The sequence below is a fragment of the Opisthocomus hoazin genome, chromosome 32 (genome assembly GCF_030867145.1).
Source record: "Opisthocomus hoazin isolate bOpiHoa1 chromosome 32, bOpiHoa1.hap1, whole genome shotgun sequence".
Classification (NCBI taxonomy): Eukaryota; Metazoa; Chordata; class Aves; order Opisthocomiformes; family Opisthocomidae; genus Opisthocomus; species Opisthocomus hoazin.
In genome coordinates this window covers 4,343,707-4,371,487 of record NC_134445.1, presented here as the reverse complement: position 1 = coordinate 4,371,487, position 27,781 = coordinate 4,343,707, and the positions used below count along the sequence as shown (strand labels likewise).

The 27,781-nt window shown below is 62.7% G+C and overlaps 1 protein-coding gene across 4 annotated transcripts; it reads right to left on the bottom strand.

The window, feature by feature from the left end:
- Nucleotides 1-192: 192 nt before the first annotated feature.
- SLC11A2 (solute carrier family 11 member 2) lies at nt 193-27,781 on the bottom strand. Of its 4 annotated transcripts, none has more exons than XM_075445745.1 (18): nt 27,713-27,781; nt 26,812-26,894; nt 20,555-20,641; nt 19,210-19,349; nt 18,232-18,357; nt 17,084-17,203; nt 16,059-16,165; nt 14,724-14,794; nt 14,572-14,639; nt 13,101-13,256; nt 12,522-12,680; nt 12,128-12,214; nt 11,502-11,621; nt 10,305-10,454; nt 9,908-9,981; nt 9,616-9,769; nt 6,415-6,468; nt 193-904 (listed from the first exon to the last, which is right to left on the bottom strand). In XM_075445745.1, the coding sequence occupies exons 2-18, from the start codon at nt 26,858-26,860 to the stop codon at nt 839-841; spliced, it is 1,788 nt and encodes a 595-aa protein (XP_075301860.1). In that variant the 5' UTR covers nt 26,861-26,894; nt 27,713-27,781; the 3' UTR covers nt 193-838. The 4 variants fall into 4 exon arrangements, with proteins under 4 accessions (XP_075301860.1, XP_075301862.1, XP_075301863.1 ...); XM_075445747.1 differs by lacking the exons at nt 26,812-26,894; nt 27,713-27,781 and adding exons at nt 22,273-23,445; nt 25,381-25,487; XM_075445748.1 differs by lacking the exon at nt 17,084-17,203.

The following is a 27,781-nucleotide window of genomic DNA, read 5'->3' as shown; positions in this document are numbered from 1 at the left end:
CCGCTCACCCACCGCGCCCTCATTAAGCGCCGCTAATTAAATGTGGCTTCGTTTCCTTCCGAAGCGAATCCCCCACCGCAGCCCCGAAAACCCCCAAATCCCGGCGAATCGCCCCAAATCCGGGCCCCGACCGGGAAAAGGGACCGGGGGGGGGGGGGTGTGGTGCAAAAAGGGGCTGGAAGCGGAGCGGGAAATGGTTAAATTGAATTTTTTGTACCCAAAAAAACTCTGTGGCGCTTCTCCCGCGCCCTTGGGGCCAAGACTGAAAAGGTTTAATTGGGAAGAGATTTAATTAAAGGGGAAGAGTTAATTGGAGGGAAATGAAGGGTTAATTAAAGGGAAACATCCCCCATCCCGGGCTCGAACCGAATCCACCGGGATCGGGGTGGGGGAGGGGAGCACGGCGCCCACTCCGGGCTCGGCTTTGGCCCACGGGAGGGGCCTGGAACCGCCGGGAAACGGCTCCGTCCCGCCCGGCCGCCGCCGCCGCCGCCATCTTTGGCTTCCTGTCGAAGTCTGGGGCGCGGAGGCCCGACCGCGGCCCGGTTTTGCGGGAGAACGCGCGGCACCGCGGCGAGGGGCCGGTGGCATGGCCGCCGCCGGGGTTCCGGGCGCCGTCGCTCTCCGTCGTCGTCCCGGCCGAGCCCCGAGCTCGTCGCCGCGTCGCGGGACGCCCGGGGAGCAAGGGGCGAAGCTCTGCCCGCGCCAACCCGTCGCGGTGCCAACGGCGACGCCGGGCTCCGCTCGCGACGGCTCCGGGCCGAGCGCCGGCGCCGGACGGGAGCTCTTGGAGGGTCCCCGCCATGGCGGGCGCTGCCCCGCGCGGCGGCGGCCGGGGTCATCTGGGGACGGGGTCGGCGTCGATGTCGTTGAGGAGGAAGAGCTCAGGGCGGGCGGCGAATCCCTGGAAGGGGCGAAGGGGGAGAGTCAGAGCCGGGGCAGCCCCCGGCCGGCAGGGCTAACGAGGCCCCGGGCGAGGAGGCTTAACGAGGGCCGGGTCCAGGAGGCTTAAAGAAGCCCACGCTGAGCAGGGCTTAATGAAGCCCAAATTAAGCCGGGTTTAATGACACCAGAATTGAGCCGGGGTTAACGAAGCCCAAGTTGAACCAGGTTTAACGATGCAAGAGTTGAGCAGGGTTTAATGAAGCCAAAGTTAAGCAGCATTTAACGAAGCCCGAGCCAAACCGAGTTTAACGAGGCCTTGAGTTGAGCCGGGTTTCACGAAGCCCAAATTAACCCGGGTTTAATGATGCCTGAGTTGAGCTGGGTTTAACGAAGCCCGAGTTGAGCCAGGTTTAATAAATCCCAAGTTGAACCAAGCTTAACGACAGCAGAGCTGAGCAGGGTTTAATGACACCCAAGTTGAGCCGGGGTTAACGAAGCCTGAGTTGAGCAGGGTCTAACGATGCCAGAATTGAGCCGGGTTTAACGAAGTCCAAGTTGAACCAAATTTAATGATGCCAGAGTTGAGCAGGGTTTAACGAAGCCTGAGCTGAACAGGGCTTAATGATGCCTGAATTGAGCTGGGTTTAACGAAGCCCGAATTGAGCCAGGTTTAACGATGCCAGAGTTGAGCAGGGTTTAATGACACCAGAATTGAGCAGGGGTTAACGAAGCCCAAGTTAAGCAGGTTAAGAAAGTCCAAGTTGAACCAAGTTTAACGATGCCAGAGTTGAGCAGGGCTTAACGAAGCCTGAGTTGAACAGGGCTTAATGAAGCCTGAGTTGAGATGGGTTTAACGAAGGCCAAATTGAGCCGGGTTTAATGACACCCAAGCTGAGATGGGTTTAACGAAGCCCAAGCTGAACCAGGTTTAACGACGCCAGAGTTGAGCAGGGCTTAATGAAGCCTGAGTTGAGACGGGTTTAATGACACCCAAGTTGAGGCGGGTTTAACGAAGCCCAAGTTAAGCAGGTTCACAAAGCCCAAGCTGAGCCAAGTTTAACGACGCCAGAGTTGAGCAGGGTTTAATGAAACCAAAGTTAAGCGGCATTTAACGAAGCCTGAGCCAAACCGAGTTTAACGAAGCCCGAGTTGAGTGCGGTTTAACGAACCCCAAGATACCCAAGAGAGAGAGGAGAGGTCACGGCACCAGGGCGGGGAGGGAAGCTCCGATTCCCAGCCCCAATTCCCAGCCCCGATTCCCAGCCCCGATTTCCAGCTTCGATTTCCAGCCCCAATTCCCAGCTCCAATTCCCAGCCCCGATTCCCAGCCCTGATTTCCTGGTGCCGGAGGCGGAGGCCGGGCGGATGCAGCCGGGCACCAGCTCGGTTTTCCCCCGAGGATTTTCCAGACGACACGAGGGAAGCGTCGCGTCCCCCCGGCCTCCCGCAGCCCGACCCCGCCGGCTGGGCCCACGTCTCTCCGTCGGAGACCCCCAGCTCCATGCCTGGAGCCGTCCCAGTGCCGGCAACCCGATCCCAACCCCGATCCCAGAGACCCGATCATGGACCCAGCGACCCAATCCTGATGCCGGCAACCCGATCCCAGCGACCCGATCCCGGTGCCGGCGACCCGATCCTGATCCTGGCGACCCAATCCCAATGCTGGCAACCCGATCCCAGTGCCAGTGACCCAGTCCTGGTCCCAGCAACCCAATCCTGATCCCGGCAACTCGATCCCGGTGCTGGCGACCTGATCCTGGTCCTGGCGACCCAATCCCAAAGCTGACAACCGATCCTGATGCTGGTGACCCGATCCCAGTGCCGGCCACCCAGTCCCAATCCCAGCAACCCAATCCCAGTGCCAGTGACCCAATCCTGGTCCCAGCAACTCGATCCCGGTGCTGGCGACCTGATCCTGATCCTGGCGACCCAATCCCGGCGCCAGAGACCCAATCCCAGTGCTGGCGACCGATCCCGACGCTGGCAACCTGATCCCAGTGCCAGTGACCCAATCCTGGTCCCAGTGACCTGATCCCGGTTCCGGTGACCTGATCCGGGTTCCGGTGACCCGATCTCAATGCTGACGAGCTGATCCTGATCCCGCTGACCCAACCCTGGTCCCGGTGATCCGATCCAGGTGCCAGCGACCTGATCCTGATGCCGGTGACCCAATCCCAGTGCTGATGACCTGATCCTGGTCCCAGCGACTGGATCCCAACGCTGGTGACCTGATCCCGATCCTGGTGACACAATCCCAATACCAGCGACCCAAACCTAGTCCCAGCGACCTGGTCCCAACGCCGGCGACCTGATCCCGATGCCGGCAACCCGATCCCAATCCCAGCAACTCAATCCCGGTCCCAGCGACCCGATCCCGACACCAATGACCTAGTGCCGGTGTTGGTGACCTGACTGTGGTCCCAGCGACCCGACACCAGTGCTGGGACCTGATCCCGATCCCAGTGGCCCATCCTGATGCTGGCGACCCGATCCCGATCCCGGTGACCCGATCCCGATCCCGGTGACCCGGCTGCGTGCTCACAGGGAAGCCAGGAGCAAACGCAATGGGGGTTGGAGGGGCTGGACGCGGCACGGCACCGGCACGGCACCGGCACGGCACCGCGTGCCCCGCCGGGAGCTCGTCCTGCCGGGCAGCGCCAGCGATTCAGAGCGACCCCCCCCCCCCCCCCCCCCCAAAAAAAAAACCAGACGCAAGAAGCCAAGCGGAAAACGTTTCTGTCTTTTAATCGGAAAGGTCGTTTGCACAAACTGCTCCGAAGGCAGCTACGGGCCGGGGAGGGGAATAAAATCGGATTCACCAGGAGCAGAGGCCGAGAATCCGGATCTGGAGGCTCCGGCGCCGCGCTGCCACCTCCGAGTCGTTATTTCAGCAGAGCGGCCGGGCGGATCGCCCCGACGGGATCGCCCCGACGGGATCGCCCCGACGGGATCGCCCCGATGGGATTGCCCCGACGGCATCACCCCCATGGGATCGCCCCGATGGGATCACCCTGACGGGATTGCCCTGATGGGATTGCCCCGATGGGATCACCCCGATGGGATCGCCCCGACGGGATTGCCCTGATGGGATTGCCCCGATGGGATCACCCCGATGGGATCACCCCGATGGGATCGCCCCGACGAGATCGCCCCGATGGGATCACCCCGATGGGATCGCCCCGACGGGATCGCCCCAACGGGATTGCCCCGATGGGATTGCCCCGATGGGATCACCCCGATGGGATCGCCCTGATGGGATTGCCCCGACAGCATCGCCCCGATGGCATCACCCCCATGGGATCACCTGCGATGGGACTGCCCTGACGGGATTGCCCCGATGGGATGGCCCCAATGGGATCGCCCCGACAGCATCGCCCCGACGCCTCGCCGGCAAAACCCCGAAGGCGGGAGAAGTGGAGGGAGCGATCCCACGGGATTGCGGAGCCCGCCGAGTCCCACGTCCGACGCGCGCGCCGGCGTTGCGTTGGGGGGGACGGGGATAAAACCCCCGAGCGTCGCAACGCGGGGGTTGAATCCCGCCGGAATTTTGGAACGGATCGCTTGCAAAATAGAACGGCGTCGCGGTTTGATGGTGGGGGGGAGCGAGGGAAGTTCGGCCGGCTCGGGAAAAGGGGGGATAACGTAAACGACCCTGCCCGTAATTAAAACGGAGTTTTGAGGCTGTGCTTTGAGCTTTGTCACCTGCGTCTCGGAAATGCGGCGTTGGCGTCACGAAATTCCCCCCCCCAAAACTGGGCAGCGGTGTCTGAAAGGCTTCTGAGAGCCCGACCCGTGAGCGGGCGGCCGTTGCCTCCTCGCCGTCAGACGAGCTCCGCGGCGCGGCACGGCGCGGCACGGCGCGGCACGCCCGGCGTTCGCTCACCCAAGGAACCACGGTTAAAACCGAGCCCGAACCGCGCCGCCTGCAAATCCTCTCCCTCCGAGGCTCCGAACGCCGCGGGGCTTCGGTTCCGGAGAGCGATTCCCTGCCCGGGCACGCGAGAAACGCCGCGGAGGGCGAGGAATTTCCCGAGGAATTGAAGAGGGGGGCTGGAGCCCCATGTGCTAACGACGCCTGATGAATTTTCCGGAATTAAACCATCGCCAGGCAGGGAGGAAACTGCGGAATCACGCGGGGCTCGGCCCCACGCCAGCCGAGGTTGGCTGCCACACCCCGAACCGCCCCATATTTGGGTTTTCAGACCCACCAAAGCGTTGCGGCAGCGAAAAAAAAAAACCTTTGTGGAGCCGCGCCTGAACCCTGCCAGCCCCCCGCGGCTTCCGGGAAAGAGAAACGTCGCGAAATAAACCCCGGGTTACAGCTCCCGCGCCCCAGTTTTAGGATGAAGACACCCCGGGGCTCCCCGCCGCGCCCCGGCGCTCGCCCGCCGCCGGCAGGAACGACGGCCGAGCTTCGCCACGCGCCCAAGCAGAGCGCCCGCTCGCCCCGGCGGAACCCGCCCCGGCGGAGCGCGGGCGCCTTCCGGGCGGAGGGGTCTCCCGAGAAGGGGGCTGAAACTCGTTAAATGCTGACGAGGAGGGGAACGAGGGGGGTTCTGTAGTGAATTTGAAGCGGGATCGGGAAATGGAAGCCCGGGGCGGTGCTACAGGGCTGACCCCCCCGGCGAGGGCTGCCGGCGTCCCCGGCAACGCCACATTCGGAGCCAGGGATTTTTGAGAACGACGACGAGAGTTTTCACCAGTCCCAGAGGGGAAAAACTCCCCAACCCATCGGCAGCCGGAAAGACGGAGACGCGTTTCCTTTGCTGACCACCAAAATCACGCTGCGGGCGAGCTAAAAAAACCCAATAACCGACAATTTCCCATCCCGGCGCCACTCTGCCGCGCTCCGCCCCGCGCCGAATCAGAATTATTTTTTAGTGAAAAATAAAGCGATCGAGCCCAGTGGGAGCGTGGCCGGCGGCCGCGGCCCGAGCACAGAGGTAGGTGCGGACACAGCGTCGCCGCGGCGCGTTTTGCCGCGTGGCAGCAGCGTCCCTCAAAAGTTGCCCCGGAAAGGGGCGGCTTTGAGTTTCTTTTAGCTTATTTTTCGAGATTCTCCGGTTGGGCGCGGGAGCAGGAGCGAAGCCGGAGCGTCAGCGTTCCTGCCGCGCGGGGAAGGCGGAATCTGCCGGGTTCATCGCCGACGCACGGCGGGGCCGGGGCGAGGAGCCAGCTCGCAGCCCCGCGCCGCCAACGCCTTCGCGTCTGGGAACGCAGCTCCCGCGTCGCCCGCCCGCCGCCAACGCTCCCGGCGAGCGCGCTGAGAGGCGTTCAGCGAAGGAACCGTCCCGCTCCCGAGCGTCCCGGCAGCGCCGCGTCCCCCGCTCCCGACACCCGCTTAGGACCTGGCGTTTGGTTTTGTTTTTCCTGTCCCCGCTCTCCCCTGTGCAAAGCGCACATACGTCTGTCTGCGTTCACACAGCGAACCATAGCAACGCACTGGCTCTGATGGCTGCGCGCGGCGAACGCCTACTTGGCGGCGGGCGAGGGCGGCTCTTCGGTCAGCAGGGTCCTGGTGACGCTTACCGTTCTGCCGCAGGCCAGCACGGAGGCTCCCAGAGCGATCAGGCACAGCCACGTCTGCAAGGAGAGAAGGCGGCGGCCATTAGGAACGCCGCGGCACGCTGCGGAGAGCCCGACTCTGCTCGTTTGGTTAATTAGTTGTCATTTGAGGTAAAGCGGGCGTGGGTTAGTGGGAAACCGATGTCATCGATGAGCTCCGTCATCTCTGAGAGGTCCTGGAGAGCAGGAGAGGTGCCCGAGGGCTGGAGGGAAGCCAGCTTGACCTCAAGCAGGGCAAGAAGGAGGATGCGGGGAGATACGGGCCGGCCGGCCTCGCCTCCCTGCCTGGAAAGCCTTGGCCCAGGCTGCCCAGGGCCGTGGTGGGGTCCCCATGCCTGGAGGGCTTCAAAAACACGTGGGATGTGGCACTTTGGGACATGGTTGAGCAGGCGTGGGGGTGTTGGGGTGACAGTTGGACTGGATGATCTCAGAGGGCTTTTCCAACCTTAACGATTCCATCATTTACAAGGGGACGGAGCAGCTCATGCTGGGCCAGTGGAGGAAGGGAAGGTTGTCAGGAGCAGTCAGCAGAGATTCACGAAGGGGAAATCACGCTTGGCCAATCTGATGGCCTTCTACGATGGCATGACCGGCTGGGTGGGTGAGGGGAGAGCCGTGGATGTCCACCCAGGCTTCTGACACTGTCTCCCGTAACACCCTCCTAGGGAAGCTCGGGGAGCGTGGGCTGGATGAGCGGGCAGTGAGGTGGGTTGAGAACTGGCTGAAGGGCAGAGGTTGGAGGCCTGGAGCTCGTGGGGCTCCCCAGGGTCAGGACTGGGCCCAGTCTTGTTCAGCTCCTTCACCGATGACCTGGAGGGGGGGACGGAGCGGGCCCGCAGCAGGTCTGCTGCTGGCACAAAGCTGGGAGGAGGGGTGGACACCCCGGCAGGCTGTGCTGGATCCAGCGAGCCCTGGCCAGGCTGGAGAGCTGGGCAGAGAGGAACCTGGTGAGGTTCAACCAGGGCAAGGGCAGGGGCCTGCACCTGGGGAGGAACAACCCCAGGCACCAGCACAGGCTGGGGCTGAGCTGCTGGGAGCAGCTCTGCGGAGAGGGACTGGGAGTGCTGGGGGACGACAGGGTGACCATGAGCCAGCAGCGTGCCCTGGGTGCCAAGAAGGCCAATGGGATCCTGGGGTGCATGAGGAGGAGTGTGGGCAGCAGGGCGAGGGAGGTTCTCCTCCCCCTCTGCTCTGCCCTGGGGAGGCCCCATCTGCAGTGCTGGGTCCAGTGCTGGGCTCCCCAGTTCAAGAAAGATGAGGAGCTGCTGGAGAGAGTCCAGCGCAGGGCTACGAGGATGAGGAGGGACTGGAGCATCTCTGCTACGAGGAGAGGCTGAGGGAGCTGGGCTTGTTCAGCCTGGAGAAGAGAAGGCTGAGAGGGGACCTTAGAAATGCCTACAAATATCTGCAGGGTGGGGTCAGGAGGACGGGGCCAGACTCTTTCCAGTGGTGCCCAGCACCAGGACAAGGGGCAACGGGCACAAACTGGAGCAGAGGAAGCTCCAGCTGAGCACGAGGAAGAACTTCTTCCCTCTGAGGGTGACGGAGCCCTGGCCCAGGCTGCCCAGGGAGGCTGTGGAGTCTCCTTCTCTGGAGATATTCCAGCCCCGCCTGGCCGCGGTGCTGTGCCCCCTGCTCTGGGTGACCCTGCTTGGGCAGGGGGTTGGGTGGGGGATCCCCAGGGGTCCCTTCCGACCCCCACCACTCTGTCAGTCTGTAAACAAGCGGTGTCGGGCACCGCGGATGGATCCGACGGGCAGACCGCTTGGTGGGCAGGGAATTGGCCAGACGGACGCACTCAAAGAGCTGCGGTCAACGGCTCGGTGTCAAGGTGGGGACCAGTGATGAGCAGGGTCCCTCAGGGTCTGTACTGGGACCAGTATCACTGAACATCTTTGTTGGGGACACGGACAGGGGGATCGAGCGTGCCTGCAGCGCGTTTGTGGATGACACCGAGCTGAGGGGTGGGGTTGGCAGGGATCCATCCGCAGGGATCGGGACGGGCTGGGGAGGGGGGGCCCATGCACACCGCGTGAAGTTCAACAAGGCCAAGTGCAAGGTGCTGCCCGTGGGTCGGGGCGAGCCCAAGCACAGATCCAGGCTGGGTGGAGGAGGATGGGGTTGGGAGCGGCCCTGAGGAGAAGGACGTGGGGGTGCTGGGGGTGGGAAGCTGGGTGTGAGCCCCCAGCGTGTCCTCGCAGCCCGGAAAGCCCCCCGTCCCCTGGGCTGCATCCCCAGCAGCGGGGGCACAGGGCGAGGGGGGGGGTCTGCCCCTCTGCCCTGCTCTGCTGAGACCCCCCGGGAGCCCTGTGCCCAGCTCTGGAGCCCCCAGCCCAGGACAGAGCCGGAGCTGCGGGAGCGGGGCCGGAGGAGCCCCAGCCATGATGCGAGGGCTGGAACCCCTCTGCTGGGAGGAGAGGCTGGGAGAGCTGGGGTGGGCAGCCTGGGGAGGAGAAGGCACCAGGGAGAGCTTAGAGCAGCTGCCGGGGCCTGGAGGGGCTGCGAGAGATCTGGGCAGGGGCTGGGACAAGGGCAGGGAGGGACAGGACAAGGGGTGAGGGCTTCAGACCGAAAAGGGGAGCTTTGGATTAAATATTGGGAAGAGATTCTTCCCCGTGAGGGTGGTGAGGCCCTGGCCCAGGCTGCCCAGAGGAGCTGTGGCTGCCCCCTCCCTGGCAGGGCTCAAGGCCAGGTTGGATGGAGCTCTGAGCACCCTGGGCTGGTGGGAGATGTCCCTGCTCACGGCAGGGGGGTTGGAACCAGACGATCTTTAAGGTCCCTTCCAACCCAAAGCATCCTGTGATTGTGCGACCGTGCCATGATTTCACACCCCTGGCGAGGCGCAGACACGTGCAGCGGAACCGTCCGCTATCGTGCGGCCTCTGCCACGTTTTCACCCGCGGCAGCGCGAAACCGAGGCCTTTTTGGGAAGAGAGAAGAGGGGAATTGCCAAAGGGATGGCCGAAACGCGGGCGAGAGGCCGTGTGGGTCGGCAGGCGCAGCACGGAACAGATTCCCGGGAAGCCTGGCCGCCAAAGCCTCAACTTCCCCATCGGTTCCGACCCTTCAGCGCCCACGGCCCGCGACGATATTTGTGTAACGGCGAGAGAGCGACTCCATCGGTTTCTCCTGCCTCCGAGGAGCCTCAGCTGGAGCTGGACTTACCAAATACGCCACGAAGGACAGGTAGATCACGCTGAGAACCGCAGCCCCGACGTACAGAGCCATGTGGTTCAGGGACATGACGTAGTCCACCACGAAGTAGACGTTAATGCTGCAGATCAGGAGGATCAGCAGGCCACCCCCGATCTTCCAGAACCTGCGAGCCAAAGCCGAGCACGGCGGGGTGAGGCGGAGGGGACGAGGAGACGCTCTACGGGCACGAGGCGAGGAGAAGCGTGCCCGAGGGGAGCGACGCGCCGTCTCCCGCGCGGACGCGAGTCCCCTCCGTACTTACAATCCGTTGGCAAAGTCGTTCATGACGCTGGGCAGGCTGGTGAACGTCAGGACGGGGATCAGAGCGAATGGAAGCTGCGGTCGTCGAGAAAAGACGGAAGAATAAGGAGTGGAAATCGTTGTGATTACCTGAGCGCGGACCAACAGCTCCCATCCGACGGCATTTCCCCAAAGCTACTGGAAAGCGAGTCGAAGGGACTTTCCCTGCCTGGGAGACGGAAGCGAAGCCACTCCCTGGCTGATCCTCTCCGCCTCCCCCCAGCAGATCCACGTCCACGGGCAGCAACTCGCTCTGCTCAGCGGCTCCCGCAAACCCTCAGGCGCCAGAAGCTGAAATATTCAGCGCGAGGTGTTTTCCTCCGAGACCGGACCACCCAGAACCGGGCGCTGGTGCTCACCTGGAGGCTCATGAGGACGTTCAGGAAGTCGTTCATGCCAGTCAGGTGTTCGACGTCCTGAAAGATGGCGACGAAGAGGGTGGGGGTGATGGCGATGGAGCGGGTCAGCAGCACCCGGGCAAAACGGGACCAGCGCAGGTTCAGGAAGCCCTGCAGGAAAACCAGAGCGGCTGCGGGGTGAAAACAGCGCGGAGACTCCAGCGCGGCAGCGGGAGCGGGGCTCGGGGCAGGATTAAAAGCTGATTTGTTTGAGAGGCACATCAGGGGGTTTTATGGAGCTTCCGTAAAAGAGTTGGGCAGAGAGGAACCTGGTGAGGTTCAACCAGGGCAAGGGCAGGGTCCTGCCCCTGGGGAGGAACAACCCCAGGCACCAGGACAGGCTGGGGCGGCCCTGCTGGAGAGCAGCTCTGCGGAGAGGGACTGGGAGTGCTGGGGGATGACAGGGTGACCATGAGCCAGCAGCGTGCCCTGGGTGCCAAGAAGGGCGATGGGACCCTGGGGTGCATCAGGAGGAGTGTGGGCAGCAGGGCGAGGGAGGGTCTCCTCCCCTTCTGCTCTGCCCTGGGGAGGGCCCATCTGCAGTGCTGGGTCCAGTGCTGGGCTCCCCAGTTCAAGAAAGATGAGGAGCTGCTGGAGAGAGGCCAGCGCAGGGCTGCGAGGATGAGGAGGGGACTGGAGCATCTCCCCTACGAGGAGAGGCTGAGGGAGCTGGGCTTGTTCAGCCTGGAGAAGAGAAGGCTGAGAGGGGACCTCAGAAATGCCTCTAAATATCTGCAGGGTGGGGGTCAGGAGGACGGGGCCAGGCTCTTTCCAGTGGTGCCCAGCGACAGGACAAGGGGCAACGGGCACAAAGTGGAGCAGAGGAAGCTCCAGCTGAACCCGAGGAAGAACTTCTTCCCTCTGAGGGTGCCGGAGCCCTGGCCCAGGCTGCCCAGGGAGGCTGTGGAGTCTCCTTCTCTGGAGATATTCCAGCCCCGCCTGGCTGCGGTGCTGTGCCCCCTGCTCTGGGTGACCCTGCTTGGGCAAGGGGCTGGGCTGGGGGATCCCCAGGGGTCCCTTCCGACCCCAACCATGCTGGGGTTCTGTGATGCCAGCAAGAGCTTTGTGTCCAAGGAAGGGGAATCGTCAATACTAGCTTTAAAGGCTCAGGAACAGCGAGAACAGGGACGTAGGCACGACGCTGCGAGTGCTCGTTACCTCCATGACAAACTGCCCAGAGTACGTCCCCGTCATCGTCGAGCTCTGGCCGGCAGCAAGGATCCCGATGGCCCAGATATAGAGAGCAGCAGGGCCGAAGTAACAGCCCAGAACGGCGCCCTGGAACAGAGAGGTGCAGCCTCACGTCAGTCCGGCCCCGCATCTGAGAGAGGGAGTGAGAAAAAGCGGGCGAATTCCCTCATGACCAGATTAATCCCAGGGGCCGAGCTGAAGGAGAAGGAATCATCCACTTGGAGGAGAGGGGAAAGCATTCCCCACGCCGGCAGCGGGTAAGGCAGCACCTCGGGGGCTGCGGTTTGAACAACGCAGGTCTGGGATGGGCGCAAGGAAAAGCTTTGTCACGGCCAAGCTGATCGAAGAGGGGAGCAGAGAGCCGGGGCGTCTCCGGGCTCAGGGCAGCTGCGGCACAATTAGCACCGGGACAGATAATTTTGCTCGGTCGAAGGGCTGGGCTGAAGGACCCCCAGGGTTCTCCTCCAGCTCTGTTTTCGGCGGTCCCAGCATGGCTCCCGGCCTCTGACGCTCCCCGTTTCCCCGAAAGCTGCTGCCAGAGCAGGACGCCAGGCTGCCGGCACCGCGGCCGTCGCGCCCCGCGGGCCGCTCACCCCTTTGTAGATGTCCACCTCCAGCGTCTGGTTGTTGTTGGGGAAGAGCGAGGTGTGCGGGCTGCTGGTGTTCATGCAGACAGCGCTCTGCAACGACACGAAGGGGCAGGGGGTCGGCTTGGCGCGGCGAGAGAGAAGCGAGGGGGAGCGGGACGAGGCTGCGCGCCAGGAGCGGCGGGTGCTGGGGGTCCCAAGGTGCTGGGTGCCTCTTCAGGCTGGTTTAAATGGAAATAAACAGCAGCCCTGTTCTTTTTTTCCCCGCTTTACACGCAAAATACACGGGCTCTGCTTGGCACGGGGGTGCTGCTAAGGCTGGGGGCTGCCCCTCCGCTCCAATGGCCCCGCGGCTCGGCCCCGGCCAGCGGCGAGGGGCAAAGTCCCGGCCCCAACTCACCACGTCCGCGTTCGTCTTTTCGAAGAAAGCCTCAGCGAAGACGGTGACGACGAAGATGTTGATAATGAAGGAGACAAAGAGAGCGATGCAGGACTCGATGAAGAAATACTTGTTGGCTTCTCGGACTTCCCTCTTGTTCGCACGGTTCACTTGCCGGGACTGAAAAGGACACGGTGACAACAGCGGGCTTGAGAAACCGGAACGCGCTATTCTATCACCTGCAGCTGTGTGATGTTGTATTAGAGGTGGGACACGGTGGCTGGACGGGAAGGGAACACGCCGGAGGGAAGCCAAAGCAAACCCCGATGCTGCGGAACAAGCAGCGGCCGTTTTGCCAGCGTGGCGGTGCCAGCCGAGACCCACGCGCCTGGCCCCACGCCCGCACGCAAAGGCCACGTGTCCCACGGCTCTGGCGGCTTCCCCCGTGCCAGGGGATCCTCTCTCGAGGGCTCTGCCACGTCCCCACCGAAGCGAACACTGACAGCGGACACCTAAAGCCTACGAACTCCGCGGTGGCGACGGCTCGAGGGCGTCAGGCCTCCCGGCGCGCCGTCCCCGCGCTCGTTCATCACCGCTCACCTTGACCAAGGCCGAGTGCAGGTACATGTTGTGCGGCATGATGACGGCGCCCACGATCCCCACGGCTTGCTCCAGCTGCGGCGTGCCGCAGTTCTGGCAGTTCGGGATGAAGAGCCCCTTCAGCAGCTTCTCCTGGCTGGGTCTTACTGTGACGTACTGGGCACGGGGGCAAAAGAAGCAGGGGGGTGGGGGGGTTTAGCGGCGACGCGCGTCGCACGGTCGCTCAGGCTGCCTGACTGAAGAGACTCGAAAGCCAAAATGCGGCCGCTTTGGTGAGAAGCGAAACCACAACGCGCCATGGCCTGGTGTTGAATAACAGCGGGGACGCTGCGCTGAACAGCGCGTGCTGGGTCTCCACGTCGGAGCCGCAGCGTCAATAAAATGGCTCTGCTGCCGTCCAGAGAGCCCTGGCCAGGCTGGAGAGCTGGGCAGAGAGGAACCTGATGAGGTTCAACCAGGGCAAGGGCAGGGTCCTGCACCTGGGGAGGAACAACCCCAGGCACCAGGACAGGCTGGGGCGGCCCTGCTGGAGAGCAGCTCTGCGGAGAGGGACTGGGAGTGCTGGGGGACGACAGGGTGACCATGAGCCAGCAGTGTGCCCTGGGTGCCAAGAAGGCCAATGGGATCCTGGGGTGCATGAGGAGGAGTGTGGGCAGCAGGGCGAGGGAGGTTCTCCTGCCCCTCTGCTCTGCCCTGGGGAGGCCCCATCTGCAGTGCTGGGTCCAGTGCTGGGCTCCCCAGTTCAAGAAAGATGAGGAGCTACTGGAGAGAGTCCAGCGCGGGGCTGCGAGGATGAGGAGGGGACTGGAGCATCTCTCCTGCGAGGAGAGGCTGAGGGAGCTGGGCTTGTTCAGCCTGGAGAAGAGAAGGCTGAGAGGGGACCTTCGAAATGCCTCTAAATATCTGCAGGGTGGGGGTCAGGAGGACGGGGCCAGACTCTTTCCAGTGGTGCCCAGCGACAGGACAAGGGGCAACGGGCACAAACTGGAGCAGAGGAAGCTCCAGCTGAACCCGAGGAAGAACTTCTTCCCTCTGAGGGTGCCGGAGCCCTGGCCCAGGCTGCCCAGGGAGGCTGTGGAGTCTCCTTCTCTGGAGATATTCCAGCCCCCCTGGCCGCGGTGCTGTGCCCCCTGCTCTGGGTGACCCTGCTTGGGCAGGGGGTTGGGTGGGGGACCCCAGGGGTCCCTGCCAACCCCAAACATTCTGCGATTCTGTGAAAAGCGGGGATGCTGGGCTGAACAGCGCGTGCCGGGTCTCAGCGTTGGAGCGGCAGCGTTCAATGCAGCCCGCGCTGCAGGCCAGGGCGTGAGCCGGGTGATGGCCACGCATCACGAGCACAGGACCCAGCTGCAACCGTCCTTCCTCAGGGTCTGCGCGGTGTTTTGGTGCTGTTCGGGCACAGCAGTAGCGGTGGGGGGAGAGGGAACGCGTCGCTGAGCGGCGCTGGTGGAAGCGCAGCGGGGGAAGGTACCTCGTATCCGAAGGTGAGAGCCATGATGGTAATCAGGAACCCGAAGAACGCTTCCAGTTTTCGCAAGCCTGCGAGCAGAAAAAGGATCATCAGCCAGCGGAGAAAAGCTGAATCTTGGATTTAGTTTTCTCGAGTTTAAGAGGAGAAATTACCGTATTTGTCCAGGAAGAGAAACACGAACGTGTCGGCGATGGTGATGAGCACGCCGCCCCACAGCGGGATCCTGCCACAGACGGACAGAGCAGACGTCAGCCCACAAACCCCTCAGAATCACAGAATCACAGAATAGTAGGGGTTGGAAGGGACCTCTGTGGCTCATCTAGTCCAACCCTCCTGCCGAAGCAGGGTCGCCTACAGCAGGCTGCCCTCCCACCTCGCCCGCCCGCCGCGACAACGCTCGAGAGTCCAAACGGCTCTTTTTCATCCAGGGCGTTTGTCTGGGGATGGAACCGCGCTGCCCAAGGGTTTGTTTGCAGTCTGACAAGACGTCGGGCTGCCCGGGGCACGGGACCATAGGTTGATTTTCTCCGCAAACAGCTCGGATAAGGGCCCTCTCCCCGACCCTGGAGAGCAAATCTCACGTCCACACTGAGAACGACAGCAGCGAGCGAGACTTTGAACACCTAATGGTACAAAATTGTGGCTTCTTGTTACGGCTGCACTGCCAGCCTTCCTGGCCGAAGAGGACGTCTTTCTGGTCGTCCTTTAACAGGAATATAAAATTTGCCAGGAAAGCTGCTGCCCAGTTTTGGCGTGGATCAGCGGTAGCTAAAATAAAAGGCAGGTCTGAAAGATGAGGAGCTACTGGAGAGAGCCCAGTGCAGGGCTACGAGGATGAGGAGGGGGCTGGAGCATCTCTGCTACGAGGAGAGGCTGAGGGAGCTGGGCTTGTTCAGCCTGGAGAAGAGAAGGCTGAGAGGGGACCTGAGAAATGCCTCTAAATATCTGCAGGGTGGGGGTCAGGAGGACGGGGCCAGACTCTTTCCAGTGGTGCCCAGCGACAGGACAAGGGGCAACGGGCACAAACTGGAGCAGAGGAAGCTCCAGCTGAACCCGAGGAAGAACTTCTTCCCTCTGAGGGTGACGGAGCCCTGGCCCAGGCTGCCCAGGGAGGCTGTGGAGTCTCCTTCTCTGGAGATATTCCAGCCCCGCCTGGCCGCGGTGCTGTGCAGCCTGCGCTGGGTGACCCTGCTTGGGCAGGGGGCTGGGTGGGGGATCCCCAGGGGTCCCTTCCAACCCCGACCATGCTGGGGTTCTGTGATTCTATCCCGCAGTTCTCCTTAGAGCCGAAGAAACAGGCACCAAAGGCTGAGTCATCTGAGACGGGGAGCTAGCGCAGCTTGCATGAATCACCCTCTACAAAGAGCTGATTTGGGGAGATTTATAGGAAATCAATGAGTCTTTTTTTGGCACGCACAAGGTCGCTTTCCTAACGCTCGCGGGGGGCACGCGCTTCCTGCTGCCCTCTGACGACAAACCCCACTTACTTCCCCATAGACAGGAGGTTAATGGCGATCGCCGAGCCAATGACTTCTTGCATATCGGATCCGATGATAGCGAGTTCGACCATCAGCCACAGGATAATCCGAGGAACCTAGAGGTACAGAAATATCCAAAACCGTTAAAAAGAGGGGGAAAAAAAAAATCTTCTCCCTTTGCTTTCCTACACGAGCACGGGGTTGGGGTGGTTGCGGGTTCGGGAATGGGGTCCTTTCCCTGGCTGCGGCGTGGAAAACCTGTTGACGGTTGCCACGTCAGGGTCCAGAGCAGAAATGCAGGTTACCTGTGGCAATCACTGGAGGAGGTTCCTGGGACACTTATATAATCTAAATTACCCATCCCAACGTTCCCCTCGTTGCGAGAGCGAACCCGGACGTTTCCGTGTACCGAGGCGCTGGGAACGAGCGTCGGAAGATGTTTCATGCGGCCAGACCAGTGACAAAGCCTCAGGTGTTGGATGAGAAACACCAGACCGCGCTGAGCTGGGGACGTCACCGACTTCCCTCTCCCAAGGGCCAGCCTCACTCATCCCCAGCTGAACGAGACGAGGTTCTCCTCCCCCTCTGCTCTGCCCTGGGGAGGCCCCATCTGCAGTGCTGTGTCCAGTGCTGGGCTCCCCAGTTCCAGAAAGATGAGGAGCTACTGGAGAGAGTCCAGCGCAGGGCTGCGAGGATGAGGAGGGGGCTGGAGCATCTCTCCCATCTGCTCTCCTAACAGCCCGGGTTCTTAATGAGCCCTTCACTGGTGCTACGTCAGGGCTACCATTAAAATCTTCCTCTGAATCTGCCTTTCTGCCAAGAAACCAACTTAACCCCCCCAGTAAAGCAAGATGTGATGATGCAGATGTATTTTAGCAACCGGCAGGCTTTCTGCCGAGCAGGATTTGGCAGCAGTGACCCCTCTCGAGTCCCCGCAGAGCTGCCAGCCCCCGGTGGGAGAACCCCCCCGCCCCAGGCCCACGGGATTACCCGAAGAGCCTCTCCGCGCCGCCGAGGAGCGGGAGGTCGCCCACCTTCCGGTACTGCCGGTTGCAGACTTCGGCGAGGTGCAGCCCCGTCACCACGCCGAGCCTGGCGGCCAGCCGCTGCAGGAGCAGCCCGATGAGCGTCGACAGCAGCAGGACCCAGAGCAGCTGCGGGAGAGACGAGGGCGGGAGTGGGTGGACTAGATGACCCACAGAGGTCCCTTCCAACCATTCTGGGATTCTGTGGGTGCGCTGGGGCAGCGAGAAACAACGGCTGCGAACGGGGTCCCAGGTCCCCCAGGACGCCTGCGCCCCGCGCGCGCCTTTAGGAACCACAGCCCTTTAAAATACACATTATTGACGTTCAGAGGCTGTTTTATGTGCCCGGAGCTGGCACGGGAAGGATCCAAATGCATGGAAAGGATCCAAATGCACGGAAAGGATCCAAATGCATGGAAAGGATCCAAATGCATGGGAAGGATCCAAATGCACGGGAAGGATCCAAATGCACAGGAAAGATCCAAATGCATGGGAAGGATCCAAATGCATGGGAAGGATCCAAATGCACAGGAAGGATCCAAATGCACAGGAAGGATCCAAATGCATGGAAAGGATCCAAATGCACGGGAAGGATCCAAATGCATGGGAAGGATCCAAATGCACAGGAAGGATCCAAATGCATGGAAAGGATCCAAATGCATGGAAAGGATCCAAATGCACAGGAAAGATCCAAATGCATGGGAAGGATCCAAATGCACAGGAAGGATCCAAATGCACAGGAAGGATCCAAATGCATGGGAAGGATCCAAATGCATGGAAAGGATCCAAATGCACGGGAAGGATCCAAATGCACAGGAAGGATCCAAATGCACGGGAAGCATCCAAATGCACAGGAAGGATCCAAATGCACGGGAAGGATCCAAATGCACAGGAAGGATCCAAATGCATGGAAAGGATCCAAATGCACGGGAAGGATCCAAAGGCACGGGAAGGATCCCAATGCACGGGAAGCATCCAAAGGCATGGGAAGGCAGGAGTCGCTGCCGGAGAGGGCACACGTGAGCCCCTCACTCGCCCTTTCCCCTTCTCCGGAGCGTTTTCAGCTCAGCAGCTTTCCACACTCCTGCCCTCAAACGGGGCCGGGTACGCGGGCTGCACAATTTACAGCTCTCAACCCACAGGTTTTCGGCACTGACCTTAAATCCCGCGATAGCCCCGGACTGCAAATCCGACTCGATGTTGCCCGGATCCAGGTAGGCAATGCTCATCAGGAAGCCCGGCCCCGTGAAAGCCCAGAGCTTGCGGAAACTAAAACACGAGTGCTGCGGGAGGGGAGAGAGGGTCGAGGCGTCGCAAGTCAGCCCTGCAAGCGCAGCCCTCTCCCGACGCCGGGGCCGCGTCGTCCCCACCAACCACCCCAGCTAGCAGGCGGAAAGGGAACGCCGAGAGAGCGCCAGGGCTTGATTTTCCTCTCCTCGCTGCCGCGACAGAACGTGGCGCTGGTGAGGGCAGCCCGTTCTCTCGTCCTGAGCTCTCCAGCGATCTCTGGCCGTAGCCAAAACAGTTCAGGATCAGACTCTGGGACAGCCAAGGACGCGCTCTGGGGTGGGAGATGGATTCTCCCGCGCCCGCAGCCGAAAATCCTGCTTACCCACAAGCAAGGAGGGCTCTTACAGCCCCCTGCAAAGGGACAGGGCCGGGGCAAAGGCCAGCGGAGGGCCTGTTCCCTGATAAGGGAACAAAGAACCAAGGTCTCCTCCCCGTCTCTCTGCTCTTCTGCAGACCCTGCTGCCCAGATCTTTGCAGGAGACAGATCCCGCGCGGCGAATCCTGAACTCCGCAGCAGGCACGGGCGATCCCGCACCCTCTTCTCCCCCGGACCCCCGGCCAGGCACTGGACCAGGCTGCCCAGGGCAGTGGTGGGGTCCCCATCCCTGGAGGGGTTCAAACACCGTGTGGACGTGGCACTTGGGGACACGGTTCAGCAGCCGTGGGGGTGTTGGGGGGACGGTTTGGCTTGATGATCTTTAAAAGGTCTTTTCCAACCTATAATTCTATGATCCCGTGATTCCAGCGGCCCAGCCACCCTTCCCAGCCTAGGCAAGGAGGGGAACTGGCACCCAAGGGTGCCCAGCGCTCGGAGATTTTTCCGATCAGATTTTCCGAGCGCTCACCTTTTCATCTTCGGGAATGGGGATCTTGCTGTCGAAGTAGGTGGTGAACGGCTCGTCGGAGGAGGCGTCCGGCGGCTGCAGCGGGTTCATGCTGCTGGAAATGGTGCTGACCACCTCCCCGTGCTCCCCCGAGGCATCTTCTGCAGGGGGGGAAGAGGAGCAGAAAGGGAAGGAGGAGTGAGTGAGGGTCCCTGGAAACCCGGCAAAACCCGGCAGAGGCCTGGCAAGACCCACAGGCAGCACATTCTGCCCTCACAGCCAACGCTAATTAGGTCATTAAGAGACAATCGAACGAAAATAACACGCACTGCTCCAACCCCACCCCAGGAGACCGCGCTGCCTCGCCTGAACTCTCCCTCTCCCGCACGGTGGCAGGAGGCGGGCTAGCCGGTAGTTTATTTATTCAGATTAATTAAAAAAACGCCGTCACGGGGCACTGTGCGGTGTAACGGCAGCCCCGCAGCGTTACCGCAATGATCAACCGGGAGCGAACAAACCAGACCCCGGAGAAACCCGCGGCAATTTTTGCACCGTTCCCGAGTGCGTTGCCCCAAACTCTCCTGGCTAAGCCACCTGCGAGGGGCTCAGCCCGGGGAGGTCCCTGCTCTGCGGGGGCCGCAGGGACCGCAGGACGCAGCGCTTGGCTGGAAGCACCCGGGAGACCGCCTGACAGTTTTCCCCCCTCCGAAAGTGTCCGAGGCAGGCGGGAGAGCCAGCCTGGATGACTTTTCGGGCCGGTTTCTAAATTTCAGTTCTGAGGAAGGCGCGTGGGGTTATTCCAGCGCGTTCCTACGGCTCGTAACGCCGCCGGCTTCCTCCCCTGCCCGCCTCCAGCCCCTTCTCCCGAGTCGCGGCGGGACTCACTCTCGCTCTCCCGACGCGGCATTCCGCGTGCGTCCCGGGCGCCCAGCCTCCGCAAGAGGAGGGCTCCAACCCAGGCCAGCTCTTTTACCGAGTTTCCTCTTGCATCATCAGCGCAAACCGAAGCCGGTTGCTCCTCCTTTTTCCCTGCCTCCCGAACACCTCGCCGGGCTGCCCCGCCGCAGACCCGTTTACGTGAGGGACCCAGAGCCACCCGTGTGCGTGCGGGCAGGAGAGATGGGTCCGCACCGGACAGGCTCGTTCATCTCGTTAAACACGGCTGAGCGAGCCCCGGGAGCTGTAAATCTCCTGCTGGGCTCAGCTCCAAAGCCTGCGGGTTTGTGCCGGCTGCGGCAGCCAAGCGTGCGGGGCGGGGAACGGGCGCGCCGGCTCCGTGGGGGGGGGTTCGCAGGCCACGGGAATTAATTAAATGGGAAGCGGATGGATGAGAGCGAAATGCGCTGCGCCGCAGCGCGAGCCTTACCGTAGGACGCCTTCCGCTCCGTGTCCCAGTTCCCCATGGCGGGGCTTTTCCAGTGGCCGGGAGACTGGTTCAGATTGGCCACACTGGCTGTGGAGGGGGGGAAAAAAAACACCCTGTCAAGGTGGAGGATGAAAACCTGCAGCAGAGGTGGGTTTCTGGGCCAGCTTTACGCCCCCAGCCCGCTGCCAGCTTCGCAGACCCTCGCAGGGCGGGGAGGGGGGGGGTTGAGCCCGGGACCTGCGCGGAAACTCCCGCTGCGACACCACGAAGCCGGGGGGAGCGGACCGACCCCGGGCACAGCAGCGCCGCGGGGTCGTCTGCGAGCGGCCGGGCTGAGGACAGCGCCTGTTGTGAAACGCCGGCGAAGGAAACAAGAGTGGAATTTCCATCATGTGTAAAAATGACACCCCACCCCTCCCCTTCCAGGCACGGTTCTCACGTCTGCGCCCCAGCCCGCACGGGGCAGCTGAAGTTTCTTCCGAGGGCACGGCGCGACTCTTTCATCGCGGCGTGATTTTTAAATGTAACCCATGTGGAAAGGAACCGGGGGATCTGGCACAGGACTTTGGGTGAGGCTGGCGGTTCTCCGGGCTTGAAGAGGTCAGACCTCCCCCCCAGACCCTCAAGGACGAGCCAAAGCACCCCCAGCAGATACGTCTGGTATGCAAAGCACTTATCTCCCTCAAAGCCCGTTGTACGCTAACGGGAGAGCTCCTTATAACAAGGCACTATTGGTCCAGCGAAGACTTTGAAGGAAAACTTTATCCAGGAATTCATTTTAAGTCTTTTGGACCAATTTTAGGTTTTCATAGATTAATTCCCCGGTGCCGCAGCCAGCTCCACAGGCGGTTTGTGACCGAGGCAGGCACGCTAAAACAATCCAACAGGGTTACCTCACGCAGGGCCGCGGCGATACCGCTTCTTGTCGGCAGGACTGCAATTGTTACTTATCTTTCCAAATATACTTAAGATTTTAGTGTTGACTCTCGGGCAACAAGACGAAGAAAGCACGCCCCGTGCCCCGGGAGCTCTCGGCTCTGCGCAGCGAAGCCGCCCGGGCGCAGCGCTCGGGGAAGGGGTTTGCTCATTCCGCCACTTTGCAAATAACCTCGAGCGGTGGCTCCGGGCGGGCACGTCGGGGAATTCACCCGAGCCGGGCAGAGCGGTGAGGATTCACCGTAAGGTTCCACGTCCCGTTTTCTCGCTGCTCCCACACGGCTGCGCGCCAGCCGGCTCTGCCGAGCAGAAACCCGGTGCTAAAGGCACCCGGGGCCGGGGGAAGCGGCTCCGGTCCCGGAGGTGTTCGCCCGGGGACGGGAGGGGTGATGAGGACGCGGGGCTGCCCCGTCCTTGCTCCCTGTGCACGACCCTGAGCTGTGACACCGCGGTCTTCAACACATCGGGGCCCCCGGACCCCTTCCCGGCTTTAATTGCCCCCAAATTGCTGTGGGGAGAAACGGCAAGTAAATACCCCCGGCCACCTCGGAGAGGACGAGGGCCACCGCTCCAGCCTCCGCAGCCTCAGACCTCCCGCTCGGACGGGCGCAGCCCCAAGGCCGGAGCAAAGCTCTCCCCCGTCGCACACGCTATTTTCTTTCTTCAAAGGCTCCTTCGGAAAGCGCTAAACCTGAGGGCTTCTGCGGAAAAGAAGCGCCGCAGCTCAGCAAGGAGCCATCTTCTCCCCCAGATGTGACTCCTCCGGGAGCAGCAGTGCTTACCCTGGCAGCCCGTCCCGCGACACGCTCACTCCATTAAGAAAGGCGAAGAGGACGACGATCGCACGGAGGGCGTTCGTTACAGCGCGAGACCGACCCAAATATCTCCTCGTGAAACGCACCCCAGCCTGGGCGGGAGCGAAATCGGTTTCCCTATCTCCGCCGGCAGCTGCCGAGCTGGCGACGCGCTCATCCGCCGCCGGACGCAGGGGACGCTTGCCCGCGCGCGCCGGGTTGGAAACGCTGCCCGCAGAGCGCCGGTAAAAGCAGCCGGCGGCCGCAGCCGGGTGCGAGTATTTCGCACGCTTTCCAGCCTTGGGAAGCGGGGAGCTGGCAGGGGAAAGGCGGTGGAAACGCGTCTGAGCGACGTTTTGTGCCCGCTCTGCCTCCACGCTGCTCTGAAAGCACGGCTCCAGGGACGCCCCGCCGCCGCGCTCAACGCGGATGGAATTAGGGGATAAAGAAACTGCAGGATAGAAAAGGTTGGGGTTCATTGCTGCTTCTGCCCATGACCTCTGTGAACGTCTTCACGCGACTCCTCAACGCCAGGCGTGGGCTTACAGGCCACGTTCCGCCTCCTGGAGGTAAAACACCCACCGTACCCTTCACACGCCGCGTTCCCGCTCCAGCAAGGCGGCCGCCTTCCCGGGAGGAACATTCCTGGGAATAAGGCGAAAACCCAAGAGCAGAATATCAGGAGGCTGCTCTAATCGAGAGAGCAAAGACACTGGGGCCGTTGTCCGGACCTTCAGCGCCCGCGGAGCGAACAACGGGTCATTCTTCCACGTGCACCCTCCCTTTTCACCGATGAAACCGCCTCGGTGCAGCGGGTCTTTTCTTCTCGACAGCCAGCAAAGCCGACGGGGGGAGAAGACGAGGAGCCGACGGCTGCTTGCTCATCCTCACCGCGGAGACACGGGGGTTCGGCGGCCAAGAAGGAGCGCGGTCTCGCCTCACGCCGGGAGCGGTTCCTGCCATTGAGATTTCTGCGTTTGATGTTGGGCTTTGAACTCGGGCTGGTTCCTGCGGGACACGCCACCGTCGTTAACTCTTTCAGAGCCGTTCTGGGGCCGACGTCTCGTTAGCGCGGCGTTCTGTTCATACGCGGGCCGGCTGCACCCGACCCCGTTCCTTCCAGCTCACGAGTCGCGCCGGGGCAGCCCTGAGCACCACCACCTACCAAAACCGGAGCAGACGACCCGGTTAACCACTCGCCGTCCCACCCGCGGTAACTCCTCGCCCGCACAACCAGGTCACCCCCTTGCCGGCTTCCCAGACGCCCACGCCGCTCTGCCGGCACCGACACCGCCCGTTCCCGGCCCTGGAAAACCTTCTCCTCCGCACGGACCTGGCGGAGAAACACCCCAGGGCGGCAGCACCGCGGGTTTGGCCCCGCAGGATTCCTCCTCGCTCGCCCACGTCCCTGCGATGACCACGGACGATAAAAGCGGGTGAAGAAACGGCCGTGACGTCGGCTTCGCTCCCATCGCCGAAGTCCCCGCTGGGCTGTGCCGAGCCAGGTCACCCAGCTGGCTCCTAAATGGGTCGGGCGAGCTCGTTCCCTGCTAATTGATCCTCCCGGGTCGCCCGCTCGCTCTGCCTGAGCTGGGACGTGCCCCGGCCGCAGGAGCCAAGGTGTGGGGGCGCGTGGGGGCACGACGGAGCCCGCGACGGAGCGCGGTGTATTCATTCGTACGGAACAGCGGCGGGGAAACGACCACCTGGGAGCAAGGAGCAGCTCTGCTCCGCAGCCTGCTCGACCCGGAGGCTCCGGGATTCGGGAGCCGGGGCCTGCGGCCGCGCCCCGCCACGCTCGTCTGCTTCTCCTAAGCGTGGAAACGGGGGGGGCTGACGCACACCTGAGGCTGCAGGTATTTTCACGACATGTAATAAATCAAGCTGATTGAAAAGCTCTATTCTAGCAGCAGCCAGGAGGCTTGGGGAGTAAAAATACCCTTAAAAAATACAAGACGGCGCCTGAGACTGTGGAAATCTTGGTGAAGAGGTGGGGGGAAAGAGTGACGAGCAGTGGGGCTGAGCTGTGGGGTGGGGCGGTGGGGCTGGGGGTCGTCGCGTCGCCCCGGCGGCCCCAAGCCTTGTCCCACCTCGTCCCATCTCATGGCCGAGCGCAGCCTCCCGCTCTCCCCACAAACTCCTGTGGCTCAAGCGATCGCACCCCTCCCCCGAGGAAACCTCCGGCTTGCGGCCACGCGTGGACTTCGGTCACGGACGGCGCCTCGGGAGCGTGGGGCTGAGACGGGGGCCGCGAAGCCTTGCCGGGGTCACGCCGACCTTCGCCGAGCTGGGCCCAGCATCAGCCGGCAGAACCGCACCACGGGCAGCCATCGCCGCCGGCCGGCCTCGTCCCCCCCACCGCAACAACCCCAGGCGGGCGCCGCAGTTCGGACCCCCCCGGGGACGCCGGGCTGCGGCTCCGCAGGGACACCAGGACGCGGAACGCCGAGCGAGCCAAGGCTCGGAGAGCCGACCCCTGCCCGCAGCCCCCAGCCCCCCTGCGAAGCGCGGATTGTAACAGCGTCGAGCGCTCGGACGCGCGGGGGACGGGGCTGGGGGGAGCCGGGGCGGTGTCACCCCCACCCCCGAGCGCGGGGGGGTTAATGTCCGACCCAGCCCGCGGGGAGGAAGGCTGAGGATGATGAGGATGAGTAGGGGGTCTCTGAGCCAAGCCGGCCGTCAGTGCTTGCGGCAGGGCGAGGAGCGCCTGGCAGAGCCCCCCCGGGGCCAGGGGACCCCCCCAAGGTCACCGAGCGCCCGGGGAGCCCGCGCTCACGGGGGTCGCTGAGCCCCAGTGACAGTGGGGTGGGGGGGGGGGGCGGTGCCTGGGGTGCTGGGGACCAGCAGCCCCATGGCCCCCCCCTCGCTGAGCTGCTGCGGGGAGCCTGCAGCCCCCCCAGGGGTCCCCCCCACCACACGCAACGGACCCCCCCAGGGGGGGTCCCCGCTAAAATACCCCGGGATCCCTCAAGGACAGGGACACCCCCCCCCCCCCCAGGGGTGACCTGAGAGGGGGATCCCCCCCCCCCAGCGCACCCCGGCTCACCCAGGGGGGATCCCCCCGCAATTCCCCGGGGACCCCCCGCCACTGCTCACCGCCTCAGCCGCCCCCGGCCTCCGCCGCCGCCGCCTCATGCCCCGACCGCAGCCAACGCTGCCGCCGCCACCGGCCTTGCGTGGCTCAGCCCGCCCCGTGACGTGGCTCGGCGCGACCGGGGACACGCAGCCGGGGTGCGGGGGGACACCGGGGCCTGGCTGGGGGGCACGCACCGACCGCAGCGTTCCCCGCCACGACCCGCACCCCAGGCCCTGTTCCCGCTCCGAGGTTTTCCCGACAGCGGCTGATTCCGCCCCGAAACGCGGAGCCGTCGGCAGCCAGCCATCTCCGCCGGGACCTCGCCGACCTCCGCAGCGCTTTTCCTGCCAAAAACCCAAATTTTGAGATTTTTGGCAGCCGGCAACCGGCCGCAGACACGCGACGTCCTCGTTATTTCTGAATGCAGCTGCATCTCACAAAGGATACGCCCTGTTTTGGGGTACAGGTGCCTTGATTTGGGTTTTGTTTGGGTTTTCCTCTTTTTTTCTGCAGGGAGAAATGCTGCTTTTTGACAGGATTCCTCTTACTCTGCATATTCCCTCGAAAACTGAAGATAATTATTTTTAAGCAACCCCTTCCCGAGAGCTAAACCAACAGATTTAATTGGCGAGACATGCAAGAAGCCTGCCAGCCCGGGAAGCGGCGCGTGGCAGGAGCAGCGTCGCTTCCAGCGCCACACGAGCGCTCCGTGCTCTTATCTCCGCCGTCCCGACCTGTTAATTTCTTGGCCGACGGTTAATTTTGTGGGGACCAGGGCTGACGGAGCGGGACACCCCGACCTGCGCGGGAGAAGCCGCTGGATAAGAACCAGAGCCCTTCGCCAGGCAAAGCCGCCGGCAGCGGGGGAGGCAGCTCCTTGCTTTTCCCAAACGTGGAGGTTTTGCAATCTGCGTTCCTTATTGTTTCAACACACAAAAAAAACCTCACAGGACGTTGCTGAAATGACCAAATCCTGGAAAAATAAGAAGAAAAATCTGGGAAAGGGGAGATTCCGCCACTGCGGGTTTAACGTTACCTCCAACCTGACAGCGCGGGCGTTAGAAAGGGGAATTAAAACCAAGCCGCAGCATCGCTCCCGCGTGGGAACGCGAGTGCCGGCCTCGCCGAAAGCACCTACGGGCGGGAGAAACCTCGCAGGAGGTGGTTTCACAGAATCCCAGCATGGTCGGGGTCGGAAGGGACCTCTGTGGGTCACCCAGCCCAACCCCCTGCCCAAGCAGGGTCACCCAGAGCAGGGGGCACAGCACCGCGTCCAGGCGGGGCTGGAATATCTCCAGAGAAGGAGACTCCACAGCCTCCCTGGGCAGCTTGAAGCTGGAAAATTCACATTATTCCCCAAATCCCAGGGTCTTTGGGGCTGAGGCGTCCCAGCAGCAACACCACCCCGCAGGGACGGCGAGCTCGCCGGGGTGGGCGTGCGCGGCACTCACCCAATTCGCAGCCGGGCGAGCTCTGCTTCAGGGTGTATTTCTTGGGCATGGCGTCGGCGCTTCTCACGCTCCCGTGGCAGTTTCTGGGAGCAGACGGCGCGGTCAGCGTTCCTCTCGCTATATAGGAGGTGTCCCCACCCTTCCCCGCCGGCTCCCCTCCCTCGCTCCTCCGCCCGCAGCGCCCGCACCGCGCCGCTGGTGCAGAGTTCCCCGAGGGGACCTCAGGAGAAAACTCAAAGTCTCTCAAAACCGACCGCATCCGCTTTCGGCCTTATCGTTTATTAAAGCACTATAAAACCCGCCGAGGTCAGGCCAGCCGAAGGCTTTGACGCGGAGCCTCGGCCCCGCGGCGGCGCTGGGCTTGGGAGGGAGGTGGGTTACGCGCTGCCCGGGGCACGTTATCAACCCGGGAGGCTCAATTAAAAAGCCGTTTGGTCGAGCATCAGCTACACTCCGGTAATTAATGCGCCAGGCGGCCTGGACTCTGCTCCACCGGAGCTATTTGGCAGATTAGAGCCCAAACTGGTACTTACTGGGCATTTTCCAGCCGCTGGTACGTGCGGCGCTGATAAGACACGATCCCTTCCCAGCGTGGATCAATACAATCCATTATCAGCGATCCCCGCTGGTCCAAAACCCGCCGAGGCGGAGCGATAACCCTGCGTTTGTCGGGGCTTTTAAATTTTTTTTTTTATTTTCCTTCTTTCTCTTGTTAAAAAGGGCCCCCGGTGCCTTTTTCTGATAAGCAACAGCTGAATGCGCAACAGGGCCAAGACTCACCAGGCAGGAGGGCAAAGATGCGGGCGTGCGTGCCCGGCGCCACGTTCCCCAGCTCCCCGGGGCCGCGGGCGGCGAGCGGGGGGCTTCTGGGGCGCAGCCGGAGCGAGGGGAGGGGGCTCACCTGGGGAAAGCATCCCTGAGGATTCGCGGAAGACGGAGGAGCAGCCGGAGACCTGCAAAGAGGCGACGC

What these genes read in the sequence shown, in the direction of transcription:
- SLC11A2 (XM_075445745.1), bottom strand. Translation starts at nt 26,860, where the DNA reads ATGCCCAAGAAATACACCCTGAAGCAGAGCTCGCCCGGCTGCGAATTG. An exon ending in ACGTCCTCATGAGCCTCCAG is followed by an intron (nt 9,982 to 10,304) that starts GTGAGCACCAGC and finishes CGACGACCGCAG; the next exon opens with CTTCCATTCGCTCTGATCCC. An exon ending in TGCTGGCCTGCGGCAGAACG is followed by an intron (nt 905 to 6,414) that starts GTAAGCGTCACC and finishes CGCCCCTTCCAG; the next exon opens with GGATTCGCCGCCCGCCCTGA.